Below are 19,750 nucleotides of genomic sequence, written 5' to 3'. Positions count from 1 at the left end.
TGCTGTATGATACCATCTTACCTAGCCTGGCAGCAGCAGTGAGCTCCAACTCTCAATCAGTCAGGTGATCACGAAGGTAAACAACCTACGCTCTACAGAGTAGTCTGCTGCCAGATGACTTTGCCCAACTCTAGGCCCATGTAAGCTTTCTGAGCACATTTAAGGTAGGCTAGGCTGTTACAATGTTCTATAGGTTAGGTGCATTAAATGCATTTTCCATTTACAATGTGTTCAACTTACAATGGGTTTACTGGGAGGTAACCCCATCATAAGTCTAGGAACATCTGTACTTGTAATAAATGATGTATACTGTCAAAACAAAAATTGCACTGGATGAAGTTAAACAGGTAAAGATGACTTTTTTCTTTTCCAAGGCTATGGCAATAGGGAGAGAGACCAGAATGCAATCTGACTTCAACTTCACTACAACAAAGAACAGGAGAGATTTTAAGAAATAGAGTGGGGGGAAGGGATTACCTAATGTGCTACCTAATTAGCCTTACCCAAAGGATAATTAAACTTTCTCATATCTTCACGACAAGGGATGGTTTTACAACTTGGAGCAAGGTGTCCACCTAAGTTAGGCTGTTCGCTCCTACAGACTGAGAGATAGGAGCACTATATTTCTTGATGATTTCCTTTCAAAGGGAAAGGAAAAGTTCTTGAGAATGACAGTCCTAGCTTGTAAAACTGGTGAGTATCTTTCATTTACATCTCAAAGTGTTAGAGAAAGAATTTGCAATTACAAATTTTCTAAAGTAAATGCTCTAAGAAAAGGGAGTTCAGAGCCTGGAGTCAGGAAGAAGGCTGTCTAAAGTTTAGTCAAGCTGAGTGGAACGTTAAGGCCCTCTTGGTTAATATTCATTCTTTATCAGTATAGAAACCAACAGGGACCTTACATTTAAGGTTAATAAAATTCTCACTAGAAAAACATAATTCAATTTTAGACAGGCTCTCTTGTAAGTCAGAATGCCCTTGTACTCTTCTCCCAACTGTTGATTGGTAAGAAAATGAAACATTATTTTCTTTAATTTAAATGTAATTCCTTTGCAAAAGACTGTGCAGGGCTGGGCAGGAAGGGTGAAAAAAATACTTAGATAGGGAGTATGGGATCTTTTGTGGATGTGCTGTGTATATTTTCAAGAATATTTCTTGTGTACATGACACTCCTAACAGGTGGGAGAGGAGGCACTTACTGCGGAGATCATTGGTGCAATGGTGGAGCCCTCTGGTCTAACATAATTTTATTGCAAAGTTCGATACATAAAAAGATAAAGAGAAAAAGTACTCTAGTTTCCCTGCCTCCTTGCTTCCTGTCATTCTTAGGAGTGGTCTTGAAGTAGTTCCAGGGAAGCATCAATAATATATATATTTATATATTCCTAATATATGTATGATATAATATATTATATATATATATATATATAATATACATACATATATTCACTTGAAATGTTCCTCTTGGCTTCCAAAATACCACTCTCATCTGATGTCCCCAGAACATCCTGGATAGTCTTTCGCAGTCTCCTCTGCTGGTTCTACCTTCTCTACTGCACATCTCAGTACTGCCGTTCATCAAGACCCTGACCCTCTTCTTGGGTGATCACATCCTTCCTCAGTTCTCTAAATCCCATAGAAGTGCTGGCAATTCCAAGTGTATATCTCCTGCCCAGTCATCCCTCTGAGCTCCAGACACACACACATCCAATTGCCTACTTGACGTCTTCACTCGAATGTCCTATAGGTATCTCACACTTAATGTGTTTCACCCATCTCATTAAATTGTACCAACATTTATTCAGATATGCAATTCTAAAATATGGCGTTTATTTGTGCTTCTTCCCACTCACTCATGGAATCTATTTTTCTTATCTATCTCTTTACTCCCCAAATAAACCTTTATTCCACCCACTTCTCTCCATCTCCCCAGCCACCATGCTACTTTTAACTACCATCTTCTTTTACCTGGACTCCTGCAGAAACCCCTGGCATATTATCACCCCTGCCCCCATGTCATTACTCTGCTTACATCACTTCTGTGTCTTCTCATTGATCTTCCAATAGAACATAAACTTCTCCCTAGAGCACAAAAAAGCCCTCAGGGTCTGGCTTTGGACTACTTGTCTGAGTTCATCTCAGATGCTTAGTCCCTTGCTCGTTTCCCCTGTGGTAGTGAACATGAAAAATCTTTTCTGTCTCAGGGCTTTTGCAGTTGCTCTTCCCTTTGAATGCAATGCACTTATCCTGGTTCCTCTGACTTCCCAATTTTCTGCATACATCAGAACTCAGTTGAATGTCACCTCCAGTGTTTCCCAACCACCTAACACTTCTCTCTAAGCCAGCGTGTTTTCTATCATAATGTCATGTTTACACCTTTTATACTTTGCTACTCCACCTGTGACTCAGGAACCAGCAGCATCAGCAATGCCTAGGGGTCTGTGAGAATTGCAGAATCCCAGACCCTGCCTCAGCCTAAAAAAAATCAGAATCTGCATTTTATCAAGATCCTCAGTGGATTAATATAAACGTTAACATTTGGGAAATGGAACTGGGAAGAACTGATCACAAACTGTGTTTATTTCTTTAATTGTGCATTTGCTTATGTCTGTTTCCATCCATACTGTGAACCCCATGAGGTCAGGAAATTTGTCCATTTTCTTTACTATTGCATCTAGTACTCAGCACAGTCCTTGGTATATAGTTGGCACTCAATACATATTTGATGAATAAGAAATTTAATCTAACTTTCTCAATTGATTCATGAAGAAACTGAGGCTCAGAAAAGTCAAGTGAATTTTTTGAAGTCATACAGCTGTTTATGAACAAAACCAGTGCAAAAAGCCCACAAAAAATAACAACAAAGGCTGGGTGCGGTGGCTCATGCCTGTAATCCCAGCAATTTGGGAGGCCGAGGCGGGCAGATCACCTGAGGTCAGGAGTTTAAGACCAGCCTGACCCACATGGCGAAACCCTGTCTCTACTAAAAATACAAGAATTAGCTGGATGTGGTGGCAGGTGCCTGTAATCCCAGCTACTCGGGAGGCTGAGGCAGGAGAATCACTTGAACCCAGGAGGCAGAGGTTGCAGTGAGCTGAGATTGTGCCACTGCACTCCAGCTTGGGGGACAGGGCAAGACTCTGTCTCAAAAATAAATAAATAAATAACAACAAAAAATGTTCTTGACTCTCCAGAAAGTATGAAAGAGAGAGAGTGTGTGTGTGTGTGTGACAAAGTATAACCTAAGATTTCCTTTGCTATTGTCTCTATCATTATTATTAATAATAATCACTTATTTATCATACTTTATCATTCACAGTCCATTTTCACATATACTAACCTATGTGGAAATTTACCCAGAATTTGTGTCTTTATATTTTCTTTCATGAAGAGCAGAGAAAATGGCAAAACCAGCCCACAAGTTTGTGGAGTTTATTAATGGATCAAAAGATCACAGAGAAAGCAAAAAAGAAGAGAAAGTAAAATTTCTCATAAGAATAGCTGTCAACGAACCAATTTAGTGGAGTGGACAGGTCTTCAGCCAGATGAAAGCTATCCAGTTGTGGTTGACAGGATTGCTTGAGGGTGTTAGAGGCAACCCAAGGTCCTAACATGAATTTTGCAGAAGTGGTTTGGAATTTATTTTAATTGTCATTACTGGACTTACTTTTAGTTCAATGGACAGTTCTGCCTAATTAAAAAAGCTTCCTCTATGCTTAAATTTTGCTCGTCACTCCTAGTTTAAAGTTAAGCTATTTCTAACTCCTAATTGGCATGCCACAAATGAACCATTACATTGAACTTGGTGCTCTCTAACCCTGACATTCCCACTTGGTTCAAAATGTACCTTCTCTGGAGCCAGAGATGTTCATCACAGACGCTCTGAATCTGTTTTCTTCTTTTACAAGAGGAAAGACAGTATAAGAAAGATTATTCTTATGGTAGTGGTGGTGTTGATGGAGAATTCATGTTATAAGGATATGTTTAAATCATAGTCCATAGACAAAAAAGCGACCTAAAACAGCCAGGCCAGCCTGCCCCCAATATAGGAGCCCTGTACAGTATCTTGATATGTGGTCATCCAGGAATTCTTTTTTTATATAATGCTAAAATATAAATAATAAAATTTATTATTAATATATAAAATAAGCATTTTAAGCATATAATTTAGTGATATTAAGCCCCAAAAGAGAATGAGATCATGTCCTTTGCAGCAACATCAATGGAGCTGGAGGCCATTATCCTAAGAAAACTAACAGAGGAACAGAAAATCAAATTCAGCCTGTTCTTACTTACAAGTGGGAGCTGAACACTGAGTACATTACAGACGCAAAGAAGGGAACAACAGACACTGGGACCTACGTGAGGGTGGAAGGTGGGAGGAGGGTGAGGATCAAGAAACTACCTATCAAACAATGCTTATTATATGGGTGATGAAATAATCTGTACACCAAACCCCCTGTATAACAAACCTGCACATGTACCTCTGGACCTAAAATAAAAAGCTAAAAAAAGAACATTCACAGTGGTGTGCAACCATTACAACTATCCACTTCCAGAATTTTTTCATCATTCCAAACACTCTATAATTCTTAAATAATAACTCCGCATTCACCTGTGCTCCCAGTCCCTGATAACTACTTTTCTATTTTATTTCCCTATGAATTTTCTGAGTCTAGAATCCTCATGTAAGTGGAATCACAATACTTCTCCTTTTGTGTGTGATTTATTTCACTTATTTATTTGTTTCATTTATTTTTAAGGTTCATCCATGTGGTAGCATGTATCAAAACTTCATTCCTGGCCGGGCGCGGTGGCTCATGCCTGTAATCCCAGCACTTTGGGAGGCCGAGGCGGGCGGATCACCTGAGGTCAGGAGTTTAAGACCAGCCTGACCAACATGGAGAAACCCCGTCTCTACCAAAAATACAAAATTAGCCAGGCATGGTGGCATATTCCTGTAATCCCAGCTACTTGGAAGCCCGAGGCAGAAGAATAACTTGAACCCGGGAGGCAGAGGTTGCGGTGAGCCAAGATCGCGCCATTGCACTCCAGCCTGGGCAACAAGAGCGAAACTCCGTCTCAAAAACAACAACAACAACAAACTTTATTCCTTTTTATAGAGAAATAAAATTTTGTAGTATGTATGTACCACATTCTATTTATTCACTTATCTATTAATGGAAACTTGGGCTGTGTTCACCTTTGGGCTCTTGTGAATAATGCTGCTATAGACTGTTGGTATACAAGTGTCTGTTTGTATCCCTGCTTTCAATTCTTTCGGGTGTACCCCTGGGATTGAATTGGGGGATCACATAGGCATTCTATATTTAACCTTTAGAGAAACCATCAAACTTGTTTTTCACAGTGGCTGTAGTATTTTACATTCCCGCCAGCAATGCACAAGTGTTTCCATTTCCCCACATTCACACCAACACTTGTTATTTTTTATTCGTTGTTTTATTTTTTATAATTGCCATCCTAATGAGTGCAAATTAGTATCTCGTTGCCATTCTGGTATTCTTAAACACTTTCCTGCCAGGGAACACAAAACAACACCGGGAAGCTATTGCAGATCATCTTTAATTGTTAGAAGGCTCTTATTATCTGGTACTAAATCTTGCCGCCCTGTCAGTGACTCTAATTCATTACACATCAGAGTCACTTGGGAGCTTTTAAAAATTTCTCTATCCAAGCTGCAACTCAGACCAATTAAATCAGCACCTCTGAGGGTGGATTCCCAGAATCAGCATTTTTTAAGGCTCCTCAGGTAACTTAAATATGCAGGTAAGGCTGGGAACCACTGCTTAAAGTTCACCCACTGGTCTTAGTTAGCCTCACAACCTGTGATAACCTTATCATTGAACCTTCTCTGACATCTTTTATTAAATAGCCAGTCTGCAATCCCCCACAGGCCATCCAGTCCTCCTTACCCTCCTAGATATTTTTTTTGCCATGGACTGTACTATCAGCTGGCACCTTACATACTGTCTCATGCATCTGTTTATTGTCGGTTTTGCTCTCTGTTTTGCTTATTGCTGTTTCCCTAGGACATACAACAATGCCTAACACAGAGTAGGTGCTCAGAAATTGTTAAATGAATGAATATGTGAATCTACTCTTATTTCAAATGACAGCGCTCAGATAGCTGCAAGTAGCTTTTGCATTTCATCTCTGGGCCTTCTTTTCTCTAGGTGAAATCTCTATAGTTTCAACCAGGCTTCAAAGACATTGAATAATAAATATAACCATTATGAGCACAATATATCTCTCTTTCACTGAATCAGCAAGTAATTGAGCACTTACTATGTAATGCATCATCTACATATGTAATATTAATACATAGCATTTCATGTACATTAATACATACTCTAGACTAGATATTGTGCCAGACACTGGAGATTGTAGTGAAAAAGATAACAAAAGTCAATCTGTGGAACTGGGGCACAGGCAACAATCAATAACAGAAGTCATTTCAGATAACAGTAAATGCTGTAAAGAAAATGAAAAATGTTTGTTGGCTGTGGTACATTAACTGGGGGTTAAATTTAATCTGAGGCCTGAATGACAAGAAGTCTGTCACTGAAGAATCATTCCAGGAAGAAGGCACCTCAAATACAGAGGCCCTGGGGGTGGAAGAGATAAGTTTCAAGGGGGCCGTTAGTCTCTAAGAAGGACAGGGAAGAGAACCACCATCACCTCCTTTGTTAGTGCTTTAACTCAACTAACATGACCTAAGATCAAATGAGTTTTTGGTGGCCACATCAGCCTATTAAGGTATTTTTTCTAAGTGTACAGTTTTCCTCATTGAATTAAATCTTCCCTATCTGATATCTGTCCTGTTGATAGTTAGAAGTTAAGTGTAGAAGGGTGATTTAAATAAGCATATCTGGAATTTCTTTTCATCTGAACCTCAGTCATAAATAATCTATCAATCTGCCTATAAAAATACTTCTCAGCTGAATGGAAGGACTTTCTCATTCTCCAACCACTGCCAGACTGGTTCCTCATTCCCTTTGGCCCCTTGTCTTCTGTGCCAGCTTAACAGAAGTTCTGGACAAGGCCAAAGCCAGGATTTTGCAGGCTGCTTCCATTTGGAGAGGGCATGCACCTTAATTTTCAGTCAAAAGAGCTCAGGAAAGACAGAGAATTCTTGATTTTTGGAACTGTGTGTTCTCAGTGGTGGGCTCACAGGACAAGCAGCCTCTCCCAGACCAGCCACTAGCACGCTCTGACAAGTCAGCTCTTCTTTTCTGGGCCCTGGTTTTTCCATATTCAAATGTGGAGTTTGGGTCTAGGACAAACTTGTCTAACCCATGGCCTGTCGGGGCACAGGCAGCCCAGGACAGCTTTTAATGCAGCCCAACCCAATTTATAAACTTTCTTAACACATTATGAGATTTTTTTGCAATTTGTTTTTTAGCTCATCAGCCATTGTTAGTGTTAGTGTATGTTATGTGTGACCCAAGACAATTCTTCTTCCAATGTGGACCAGGGAAGCCAAAAGATTGGACACCGCTGGTCTAAGAGTTTTAAGATTCTTTGAAACTTCATTAAAAAGAACATTTTATTATACTATAAAAGTTTTTAAAATCCCTATAGCTTCTGAATATTAATCTGCAGATATCATGCTTTCATTGAAAAGGGATCTTCATTTTCAACTTAATAAAACAAAATGCTGAGTTTACATGGGGAAGGCAACATTTGTAGACTAAATCAGATGCTGAACTTGACAAGAACACAAATTTGAACTGGGAAAACAATGACATATTGTGGGCACTAAAACAAATGATCAGGGTGGTGAAAGGAGTCACTGAGCTTATTTATTGGCTACTATCTCTCCAACAGACTTCACAGAATCTGAATTCAATTTGTCCAGGTGGACTGATGTAAGAACAACCATCACACCACAATCTTTTTTCTCTGGGAGAACCTACCTGTAAGCAGAAGCTTCTGCATGGGCTGGAATGGGACACTGTAACAAGATGGCTTTGCATTCAAGCCAAGTAACTGTATGAATGCAAAGTAACTTGCTCAGTAACAACCGGTTCAAGTTGCTACTGAGCAAGCAGTGGGCTCCTTGCTGATGTTTATAGAAGCCAATACTATGGCCCTGGCTTTTGAGGAAAAAAAAGGCTTCATTGTAAGTTGATCGGCAAGGAAGCAGGAGGCAAAGCTCAAATCTGTCTCCCTGAGCTGGGGGCTGTGGCAGGTTTTATAGGCAGAGGGTAATAAGGTGTGATCTGATTGGATCTTGTGATAAGTTAATGCCAAGAGGTATGATCTGACTGGATTATGCCACAAGGTGATGCTAGGCCTCTATATGATTGGATCGTGGATCATGCCATGAGACATCCACTTCTTTATTTGGTCCCCATGCCTTGGTCCAAGCACTTAGGTTCCACCCTGTGGTTGCATGCTTGGTTCATCTGGGCCTGGTCAGTTTAACTTGCAACCTGGGGGTCCATGGCAACTAAAACAAAACTCACCATTTTATACACAAAGTTGGACCAAATTGGGCTGCTCCTGCAGTTGCAAAGTTACTATCATTCATTTACTCAGCTTTTGCAATCTAGTTGAGTAGGTGCACAAAACAGGCATCAACTACATATGTCTGAATGCTAGTTGAACTAAATGCCCTGAAGGAAAGCCACAAGTGCTTGGATGGAAAATAACCTGTTAAGTCAGCTCTCTAAGCCTCATACTCCTCTTATGTAGGAGCTAACCAGGATAAAATGTCAGCAACAGGTTCAGATTTTGGTGTACATTAAATGCATGATAAATATATGTGTCATCAGCTGATGGTGAGGTTACCTTTCTAAAGGTCAATGATGAAAAGATGAATTTTCTTTCTTGTGTCCCAGAGTTTCATTCAATTCTTTGTGCTCGTGTGTGTCTTTCAGTTCTGAGGAGGGTTTCGGGTCAGTGGAGAAGGTGGTGCTGCTCACGTTTCTCTCGACGGTTATCCTGATGGCCATCTTGGGGAACCTGCTGGTGATGGTGGCTGTGTGCTGGGACAGGCAGCTCAGGTGAGCAGCAGGCGGGAACTTTTGAGGAAACATGGGAGTTCTGAGCTGTCCCTAGAGAGTTGGGTGTGAACATTTCTATTATAATTTGTAATTAAGAAAGAAAACATTCATGGGAACAACACTTTAAAAATAAAAGGGGAGAAAAAGGAATTGCAATTAATCCTACAACTCTAATACAACCAGTGTCAACATTTCAGTGTATTTCCATCCTGTCATTTTTTTCTTTGTCAAATGTGTTTATAGTTGTGATCACTATATATACAATTGTTGAGAGCACATATAATCTAACCTCCCCATTTTATTAATGGTTTAGGGAAGATGTGGCTGACAAAGGACAGATCTAGAAATTAAACCTGTGTTTTTTGCACTTCTACTTCATCAGTCTCAACCCTGGCTGCAATTAGAACCACCCGAAGCACTTTTAAAAACTATCATCGGGTGGTATTAGTATGTCTCATGTAGTATTTTGGACATAGTTATATTTAAAAAGTGATTTATTGCTAAAGTTCAAATCTAATCAGGCATCCTGTATTTTATCTGGTAATCTTTGAGGGGAGAGGTGTTAACTCCCCAGGGTGCCTGAACTAACTGATCTGGGGTGAGACCTCAGCATCAATACTTATTAACATGCATCAGGTGATTCTAGTGTACAGCCTGGAATGAGAGCCTCTGGGCCATAAGAGGGTATAACGAAGCAGTTCCTAAGTAAGACATCCACACGTCTAATGATGATGCAAATAAAGTGTAAAAGCGCAATTCTGACCAGTGTTATAAATGTGAGTACACAGTAGCCAGTCTACTAGTGTAAAATGGTGGACTGTGACTACATCACAGGGCATACCTTGGGAGAGTTTCCTGAGAATGCCCGAGCAAGGACTGACGGGTGGGTGGGATTAACCAGGCAACCGCTGGAAGAAAGAACATCTGCATTGGCCCTCAAAAGGGACCTGTATGTGCAGGGAAACTCAGATTAGGGGAGGGTGGCCAGAAGGGGGAGGAAAAAAGAGGTTTTGGTATAAGGTAGGTCTGGAGAAGTCAGGAGAGGCTGGACCACGCTGGGGTCTTCTCAGCCATGTTACAGAAGAGGAAATTGAATCTCACGGAATACACTAAGCATGTGACTTTTTCTTTCCTCTTTCCCCCTCCCTTCTTTTCTTCTTTCTTTGTTTCCCTTTTCCCTGTTTTTTCTCTTGATCTCTTCTCCCTCCCCTTTTTCGCTTCATCCCTCCCCCTGCCTCCTCTCTTACACTTTTTCACTCACAGGAAAATAAAAACAAATTATTTCATTGTATCTCTTGCTTTTGCGGATCTGCTGGTTTCGGTGCTGGTGATGCCCTTTGGTGCCATTGAGCTGGTTCAAGACATCTGGATTTATGGGGAGATGTTTTGTCTTGTTCGGACATCTCTGGACGTCCTGCTCACAACAGCATCGATTTTTCACCTGTGCTGCATTTCTCTGGATAGGTAAGGACAGAACAATGTGCATAGCGGAGCTCCGTGCTGGAGACATGACTTGATGGATTTTGGGCAGTGTCTGCCTTTTCTTATTCATTAGAAGAAATGAATCTCAGAGAGGTAAATTTGATAATTCAGTTATACAGTCATTCTCCAGCCTTTGCAGAGGCCCCCTTTTTAGTCAGGCCCTCTCTGAGGCACTGTAGATGCACAGATTAGTAAGACCTATAACTTGTCTGCAAGGAGTTTGCAATCTAAATAGCAATAAATGTCAGCAATCAAGTTTACTGTAGAGCTCTAAATTTTATACTGATGGCATGAACAAAATTCTGAAGAAGGTGAGCATCAAGAATGAGTACATCTTCCCAGAGGGCAGCAGGGGTGGTTCAGAATGAAAATGCCCTATGTTTGAACATAACCTTTTCTTGAAAATATGTTTCTGTAATAATTTGATATACATATTTATGTATGTGCATATAATTGTGGAGACTCTTTTCCAGAAAGTTACAGTAAACTTCCCAATAATTTTAAGATTTTTGGACCCAGATCTAGCATTTCATTCTTGTGGCATAATTTTATTTTCTTTCTTCATATTTGACTTCAGGAGACCTAATGATTTTCATCTTTGCCTCATTTGTTGCAGATTTATGTATTTATCACTTGTATCATCACTATTCATTTTCCAATTCCTGCTAATTTACATTTCATCATAAAGGTAGAATGCAATCTAAAGTCAGATGACTATACAAACATGCTGTTATCAATGTAGTAGTATCTTAGGGGTTAGCTCTCAGAAAAATGTGGGGTGCAAATCACATGTAATCAGAATTACCGGGGACAATGATTTCTTACTGTGTCTTGAGCAACCCAACAAACCCAACTTTTCCTCCAGTCTTGGGATAGATCACTTTTTTAAAATTTAATTTTATTTATTCTTATTTATTTTTTATAGGGACAAGTCTCACTGTTACCCAGGCTGGTCTCGAACTACTGTGCTCAAGTTATCCTCAGCCTTCAGCCTCCCAAAGTGCTGGGACTACAGATGTGAGCCATCGTGCTCAGACAATCACTGTTTTTTATTTTTATTTTCATTTATTTATTTGTTTTTATTTTTTATTTTATTTTATTTTATTTTATTTTATTTTATTTTATTTTATTTTATTTTATTTTATTTTATTTTATTTTATTTTATTTTATTTTATTTTTATTTTTTGAGACCAAGTCTTGCTCTGTCACCCAGGCTGAAGTGCAGTGGCGCAATCTCGGCTCACTGCAAGCTCCACCTCCCGGGTTCTCGCCATTCTCCTGCCTCAGCCTCCTGAGTAGCTGGGACTACAAGCGCCCGCCACCAGGCCCAGCTAATTTTTTGTATTTTTAGTAGAGACGGGGTTTCACCGACAATCACTGTTTTTTTTAAATTGAGGACTAGGAAAAGTAGTTGACTGAAACTAGAGATTGTGGTATATCTAACATACACACTTTTAAACACTAACATCATAGTCTTCCCAGAGAATTAATCACACTGGGGGAGGTACTTAGAGACTGAAACCAGCTGAGGGGACAGCAGGTTCATCTCCTATTTCATGGGACATATGTGCATTGATTGGAATGGTAGTCATAATGGCCTGCTGTATTTAAATTGCTTTCTCTTTTGCTCTGCCAAGAACATATAGTTGAATATGCTTAAGTTAAATGCATGTATAATGAGACTCCACTCTATAGCTAGAGATAATGACTCTGGTAAAATTGAACTCATGGCAAGCAACCAGACCCATGGCATGGCATAGTTGGAGATTTGTGTTTATTAGCTTGTTTACAATAATCTGACTTTAGTACATGAAAGACTTTTAAAGACAGTCAGGATCCACTGCATGAAAGTTTGTATTATAGGAAATACAATGTAAGGAAGTAGAAAATCTATGGAAATCCTGCTGGGTAACCTGCATATGATCATTGTTAAAATGAGTAGTGAGACTGAGAGTACTACAGGAATTTGGAGAAGACCAGGCAGGGGTGATGGGGGCAGCTGAGGTAACCTCAAGGCCTGTGTAAAAGCAGGAGTAAGAAAAAGAGCCAGTCAGCCAGGAAAAAAAAACTGGAGAAAGTGTAGAATCAACTATCCGTTGTGGAGAGTTTGCTGTGGGCAGCCCTGAGAGAAGGTCTAGAGGTTTCCTTGACAGGTTTGGCTTCAGATTTATGCCTACGTACTTTTCAAATCAGGAAACTTTTCCTGAGTAGGTATGAGTTGTCACGAAACAGGATGAATTGGTCATTAAGAACCATCTGCTTTAGAATTGAAGAGATTTGGGTTCAAATCCCAGCTTTTAAAATGTTTAGTTCTGGGAATGGCAATAAGTGATTAAGCCTTTCTGAGTCTAAGCCTTTCTTGTCTCTAAAACTTGGGAAGATAGCACCTATTTTATATGACTACAGTTAGGTATAAATTGGATAATCCATTTAAGGCATCACTTTGGCCCAGCTTGTCACAGTATTCCATGTTAGTGGATGTTGTTGTTCATGTCAGTTTCTTGTAACTAGCCATACAACTCATGATCTTTCTCATCAAACTTGCACCTCCTCAGTGAATAGCTGCTCCAACGGCTGCATCATCTGGAAACCAGGTAGTTATTCTAATAGCAGTCTTTCCTTGCCTCCTACATTTAAATAATGACAAGTCCTGCTCATTTTCTTTCCTAAAGAGATCCTAGTCTATTTCTCTCTATCATTCATCCAAAGTAATATCATTTCTTGAAGAAATCACTCAACACTTTCCTAATTATTCCCTCCAAATATGTTTTATTCCCTCCCCATCCACTAGTCACTCACAAGATCAAAAGCCATCCTTTTAAAATGCTGCTCTGATACTGTTGCTCCTTTGCTTAAAACCCTTCAGTGGCTATTCATTGTATTGAAGATCAAGACCAGACTCGTACAAGGTTTTTCACCCTCTGTTTCCTGTCCATGTCCCCAGCTTCCCTTCACCCCCTTCCTAACCTCACCTCCAGGCCCGAGTCGCTTTGGCCTTCTTTCTAGTTCTCCAAGGCTCTCTGCTCAGCCACCTGAGGCCTTGGCTTTTCCCTCTGCCTGAAAACTTCCTCTGCCCCTCGTCTCCTGCATGTCTTTCAGATTTTAGCTAAATCTTCTCTTCTTTGCAGAAGTCTTCGCTGACTCCATCAAAACCATTTTTCTCCTTTGTAGAACTCAGTGTAATTATAGTTAAAATCAAGTCTATACTTTCTTCTTAAATGTCTTTCTATTCCAATGGGAGGAAGCTCAAGGCTACGAACAAGGGCAAGATCCCTGCCCTCAAAGAACTTGCATTGTTATGGGGAGGTTGACAATTAAACAGTCATTGCATAAATACTTATTTAGGTATTTGACAAACACGATTGAACAAATGGAGTGGTCAGCACGTTCTCTTTGTGAGAGTCATGCCAATAATTCCATTTCATTCTCTGACAGTGTATGTCAAAAACTCCAATACCATAAGTAAGATATCAGATGGGGTTTCTTTTGTTTTATTTTCCTTGGGGAGCTTGGGGATCTTGCCTCCAGCTTGTCTCCAGCTTTCCCTGTCCCAAGAGCGTTCTCTCATAGTGCTGGAGGGTCCATCCTGAACATTACAGGGCAATGTTTTAGCCTGGAAGAGTATGGTTTTATTTATCATCTAGCTCTGTTTTTGCTGTGTCCTTCCCGTCCTAACAGTTTGGTTCAGCTGGGCTGGGCCAAAGCACAGAGTGAATGTCTCAATGAGGTGTGATGTCCTTGTTAGCCATGTTATTCCTGGCAGTATGCCATGTCCTTCTCTCTAGAGCTGCTACAAGTCTTCTGGGATCAATCAATCATAAGGGGTAGTTCCTTTGAGCAAGAGGGCTCACTTTAATTTGTAACTCTTCTCAGATGGCAGACTCCTGGATCAAAGCAAAATGTAGGACTCCTTTAGTACTACAAAATGCATTTTCCCAACTCCCATTCTCAGCGCACTGTGCTTCCTGGTGCTTTCAGAATTGAATTCTGTTAATAAGAATTTATTGCCTCCTTAAAAATAATTTCCAAAGCATAATTAAAATAAATGCACCATATAGTATGGGTCATAGGAGATCAAAAACTGCTTTAAAAGCTTTAGAGTATAGTTGATTTTTTTAAGATCTAAAGTACTGTGGTGAATAAAAGCTAACCAAGTAGTCATGATAGAGTACTAGTTTTAAAAGTGAAATATAAGGCAGCCATTGAAAACCATGAGAAATAATGACGTGTGTTGTCCTAGAAATATATCACTGGTGTATTATGTTGGGGGAAAAAAAGCAACTGGCAGACTCTAATGTTTAGCATAACTCCACTTTTGTAAAATAAATATAGAGATGCATGTATCTGGGTTTACATGAGTGTGTGTGGAGAGAGAGAGAAAGAGAGAAAGAGAGAGAGAGAGAGAAAGAAAGAGAGAGAGATTGAGAATGAAAAAGAAAGATCATGAATGAATTTTCACCAAATCGTTAACAGGTGGTTATTTGAGGGGTAGGGCATACGGTGTAGTGCTGGCCAGAGTGGATGGTCAGTTAAATTGGGGCTGGGGGCCTTCACTTTTACTAATTTCTGTAATACACATTTTAAACTTCAATTTTCCCTTTGCTAGAACGTAACCTTCTCAAATGCAAGTCCATCCACAATAGCCTTTTAACTGAAAACGTTGCTAGAATGGCACATTCCTCAGTTCTCTGAGAACATTCTGCTTCAGTGCTGGGAGTTCCCTCTGAGGTCAGAACAAGCCAGGGAGCATGGAAATCTTCCTGACCAGTGTGTTCTCTCTGCTTTCTCATCAAACACCCTCGCTTCTCCCTCTAAGGGAGCCCTCACCATCTCTTACAGGGTGCATCGCTCCCACATTGGTCTTGGTTAACCTCCTCCCTGTTCACAAGCTTGTATTTGATTTTTTTCTAACAGTCCCTTTTCTAATCCTCACAGATTTTTTAAGTCACAATATTAATAATACCTGAGCATTGTAGAAAATGCCATCAGTTCACAAGTAGAACATAATGTCCCCAATTCTTTCAATATCCACTTCCACAGCTGCATAACCTGAGGTAACCACTGTAAATAGCAACTGCCTATAAATGCCAGTGATTTCATATGTAATAAGCAGACCTATCTGAATATATTTTGAGTTTATGATATATGCCAGTGAGTTGCCTGAACGTAATGTTTTTACCAATTTGCTTATTGGATGATCTATTAGCAAGGTTTCTTTCAGCAGCATGCGGCAGATAATAAATTGATCGTTCAAATAACTGAAAAGTCTGGCTTCAGACATGGCTCTCTACAAGGATTTGAACAATGTCATTTAGTCTAACTTTGCCCCTCTCTAACTCTGTTTCCCTCTCCTCTTTGTCTCCATCTTGGCTTCTTGTTCTCCCTGTTTACTTCCCTCTCTGTTTCCCTATGTCTATTCCTCTCTTTCTATCTGTCCCTCTTTGTCCCTATGCTGTCCATCAGCTCTGGTTTCTTGTTAGATTTTTTTCTTAGGCTGGGTTCTTCCACCAGGAAAGAAAAGTAGTCACAGTCAACAAATCTTAAACCATCCTTAACACGTGAGTCCATAGGAAGAGAAACCTAAGTGCTGTTTCTCATGGAAGAATTTCCGTTGGCTTTGCTTGAGTCAAACACTCTTCACTTAACCAGTCACTGTGGTGTGGAGATGACACATCCTGGTTACTGGGCAGAGGTCAGGCACCATGACTCCCAGCTTTACCAAAAACATATGGTGTGAAGAAATAGCAGTTCTCACTGGAAAGATGGGTGTTAGGCAGACAAGAAGAGGAGATACCAATTCCCCTTAGGCTGGCCAGACCCTACAGGTATCTTTATGGAGCCTCCACAACAAAACAGAGGTATATCATCCCCAAGTCCTCCCTATATTAGGCCAAATATTTCTAGATCCTTCTGCTAGCCTCATAAGCCATACTTTTCAGACTTTTAACCATTTGTATCACCTTTCTCTGAACATGCTGTACTTTGTCCTTTACTTAGCATTAAATGTAATTCACTTTTTTAAAAAAAAGTCAATTTCACTTCCTTGAAGATAGTATTCTCTATAGTACTGCAAGATTCTTTTTTGGATACATCCAGCTGAATTGTCACCCTTCCTCTGCACAGCTCAAAAATTTGATGTGTTTTATCGGCAAAATTCTCCAACAGTTTCTTAGTCTCCGATCCTCTTTTAAACAGGTTTACTTGTAAAACATACAATTCTTACTTCAAGGTTGCATGTTTAATCTTGTGCTGGAGATAAATGTATCTGCATTTCTTAATGATCTCCCTGGAGTATAATTCGATTTTGTAATGTATAAATGAAAAGTGTCTGTCATTGTGAACTGTGTGACACAATTACATTTGTTTTCCCAATAGGATTGAAATGCATTTCACAAGGAAAGTATATTAAAAGTTTCTCCTTCTCACATACTCTTTTAGGGCAGGTTCAGGCTTTGTACATAATATTTGTTGAGTTGAATTTCATGCCAGAGGGTTTGAACTGTTATTTTTATATTCATTTCATCAAACATTTATGGAGTGCTTACTAATTACTATGAGTTGTTCTGGACATTGTAAATACAGTGGTGAATGATCAGAAAAACTCTGAATCATGCAACTTTTTGTCTAGTTGGGAATACAGACAGTAAACAGATAATTACAGTAAAATTGGTGACCATTGAATACTATAAGGAGAAGGAAAAAAAAAAAAGCTATTGGAGTCTGCTGAGTTGCAATCTCCAAAGCAGGGTAGGCTCCTGAGCAAGTGATGCTGGTGCCGGTATCTGCAGGGGCTGTGGGTATCAGTAGGGGATAGGGAAGTTGGTGAGGCCTGGGGAGTGGCTGCTCCTGAAAACGCATGTGAAAACCCATAGGAAAGCCCTTGTTAACTAAAAGCTAAATTCTTAGCTCAGCTTTCACTGCTTTTCCAATGTGTTCTCAGTCTGATTTTCCTACCTCAACTCCTACCCATGAGTGATCTGTTATCATTCCCTGAATATATGTTTCCTCATAACTGCATGTTGCTACCTGTGCCTTGGGTTTCTTTTATTTTTCTGGCAAACATCCACCTTTCTTCAATACTCAGATAACACGTGTCACCTTCTCCAATGACTGTTGGGCTTCATTCATAAAAATTTGTCATTTCTTCCTCCGAGCTCCCATGGAGTATTGAATCGAAGCATCGTGGTTAATAGAAGTTTCTTATTATGTGCGCCTCAATAATTGTTTGGTTTTTCTGCCTTGCTCCAGAATATAAAATTCTTGAGAGTAGGCCTAGGCCTTATCTTATCTATTCGTGTGTTTTTCTTTCTGGAACATAATAGCTGTTCCATGCATGTTTGGCTGAGCACAGAATGCTGAGATGTGACTTGTGGTTGTTTGTATGACGCTGGGGTTGGTTTCTCTGTCCTCATAGAACTCTTAATATAGAAAGTGGTTAAGAATGAGACCTGAGGTGCTAGGCTGCTTAGATTCAGTCACAGCTTGACTGGTTGTCAAGTGTGTGATCTTGGAGAAGTGACAAAGGTTTTCTGGACTTTGTCTTATCTGTAAAAATTGTGTTATTAATATAAAATCCCTTCCCTTCTCTTTTAGGACTTGTGAGGAATAAATAACTGAGTGTTTATTGTTCAGTTAATAAACTGAATAATGCATAGACCAGTGCATGGTACTTGGTAAGTGTTCAATTAATGTTAGCCACAAGGACTATTCCATTATTGTTTTCCTCTCTAAATGCAAATTCCTAGTGGCTGTAGCGAGGGCCTTCCCAGACACTGATAGTCATCTTGTTCTTTCTGACTCATAGCTGAGTGTCCTTGAAGGTTAGATCCTTAGCCTTCCAGCCCTGAGTATGTCCCCTCTTTCCTTGGGAAACCTCATTTATCCCATGGCTTCACTTGCACCTCTGCTCTTGTCTCTCCCTCACCCCTTTCACACACTGGGCTCTGGGGTTCTATCTCTGTCTGCTCAGCATCTTGCCTTAAACATCTTTCTGTTTTCTCAAACCTCATTGTGCTCAAGTAGACATTTTTATTGTAAACTAATACTATATCCTCTTCCACATTGTATATTGAAGGTGAATCTATTAGTTATCTTTCAGACATCGAAACACAACTTTTTGAAGTCATCTTTTACTTATCTCCCATGATCAGCTGGATGCCAAATCACACCTATTTTTTATAAATATCTTTTTAAAAATTTTTATTTTATAAAAATTATATATAATATTTTATATATATATATATAAAATAAAACCTAAAATTTTATTTTAGGTTTGGGTGTATATTTGAAGATTTGTTACATAGTTGAACTGTGTCACAGGGGTTCGTTGCATACATTATTTCATCACCCAAGTATTAATAAGCCCAGTACCTAATATGATTTTCTACTCCTCTCCCTCCTCCCAGCCTCCACTCTTAAGACAAAAGACGCAGTGTCTTTTGTTCCCTTTTTTGTGTTCATGAGTTCTCGTCATTTAGCTCCCATTTATAAATGAGAACATGCAGTATTTGGTTTTCTCCTTCTGCATTAGTTTCCTAAGGATAATGGCCTATAACTCCATCCGTGTTCCTGCAAAAGACATGATTTTGTTATTTTTCATGGCTGCATAGTATTCCATAGTGTGTATGTACCACATTTTTGTCAGCTAATCGGTCATTCATGGGCACTTAGGTTTATTCTATGTCTTCACCATTGTGAAGGGTGCTGCAATAAACATTTGGGTGCGTGTGTCTTTATGGTAGAAGGATTTATATTCCTCTGAGTATATACCGAGTAACGGGATTGCTGGGTTGAATGATAGTTCTGCTTTTAGCTCTTTGAGGAATCGCCATAGTGCTTCCACAATGGTTGAACTAATTTACACTCCCTCCAACAGTGTATAAATTTTCCCTTTTTTCCTCAACTTCGCCAGCATGTGTCATTTTTTGACTTTTCAATAATAGCCATTGTGACTGGTATGAGATGGTATCCCATTGTGGTTTTGATTTGCATTTCTTTAACGATCAGTGATATTGAGCTCTTTTTTATATGCTTGTTGGCTGCATATATGTCCTCTTTTGAAAAGTGTCTGTTCATGTCCTTTGACCATTTTTTAATGGGGTTGTTTGACTTTTTTATTGTAAATTTGTTTAAGTTCCTTATAAATGCTGGATATTAGACCTTTGTCAGATGCATAGTTTGAAGATATTTTCTCCCATTCTGTAGAGTCTGTTTGCTCTGCTGATAGTTTCTTTTGCTGTGTA

At 39.6% G+C, this 19,750-nt stretch overlaps 1 protein-coding gene across 1 annotated transcript in view; it reads left to right on the top strand.

Moving 5' to 3' along the window:
* Positions 1-19,750, top strand: part of HTR4 (5-hydroxytryptamine receptor 4) — a 114,562-nt gene that overhangs the window by 4,167 nt on the left and 90,645 nt on the right. The window contains exons 2-3 of the mRNA XM_063705977.1: positions 8,862-9,026; positions 10,290-10,490. Coding sequence (XP_063562047.1) covers positions 8,862-9,026; positions 10,290-10,490 — 366 coding nt within the window. The remainder of the gene's footprint in view (positions 1-8,861; positions 9,027-10,289; positions 10,491-19,750) is intronic.

The sequence above is a fragment of the Gorilla gorilla genome, chromosome 4 (genome assembly GCF_029281585.2).
Source record: "Gorilla gorilla gorilla isolate KB3781 chromosome 4, NHGRI_mGorGor1-v2.1_pri, whole genome shotgun sequence".
Classification (NCBI taxonomy): Eukaryota; Metazoa; Chordata; class Mammalia; order Primates; family Hominidae; genus Gorilla; species Gorilla gorilla.
This window is presented reverse-complemented; position numbering and strand designations above follow the sequence as displayed.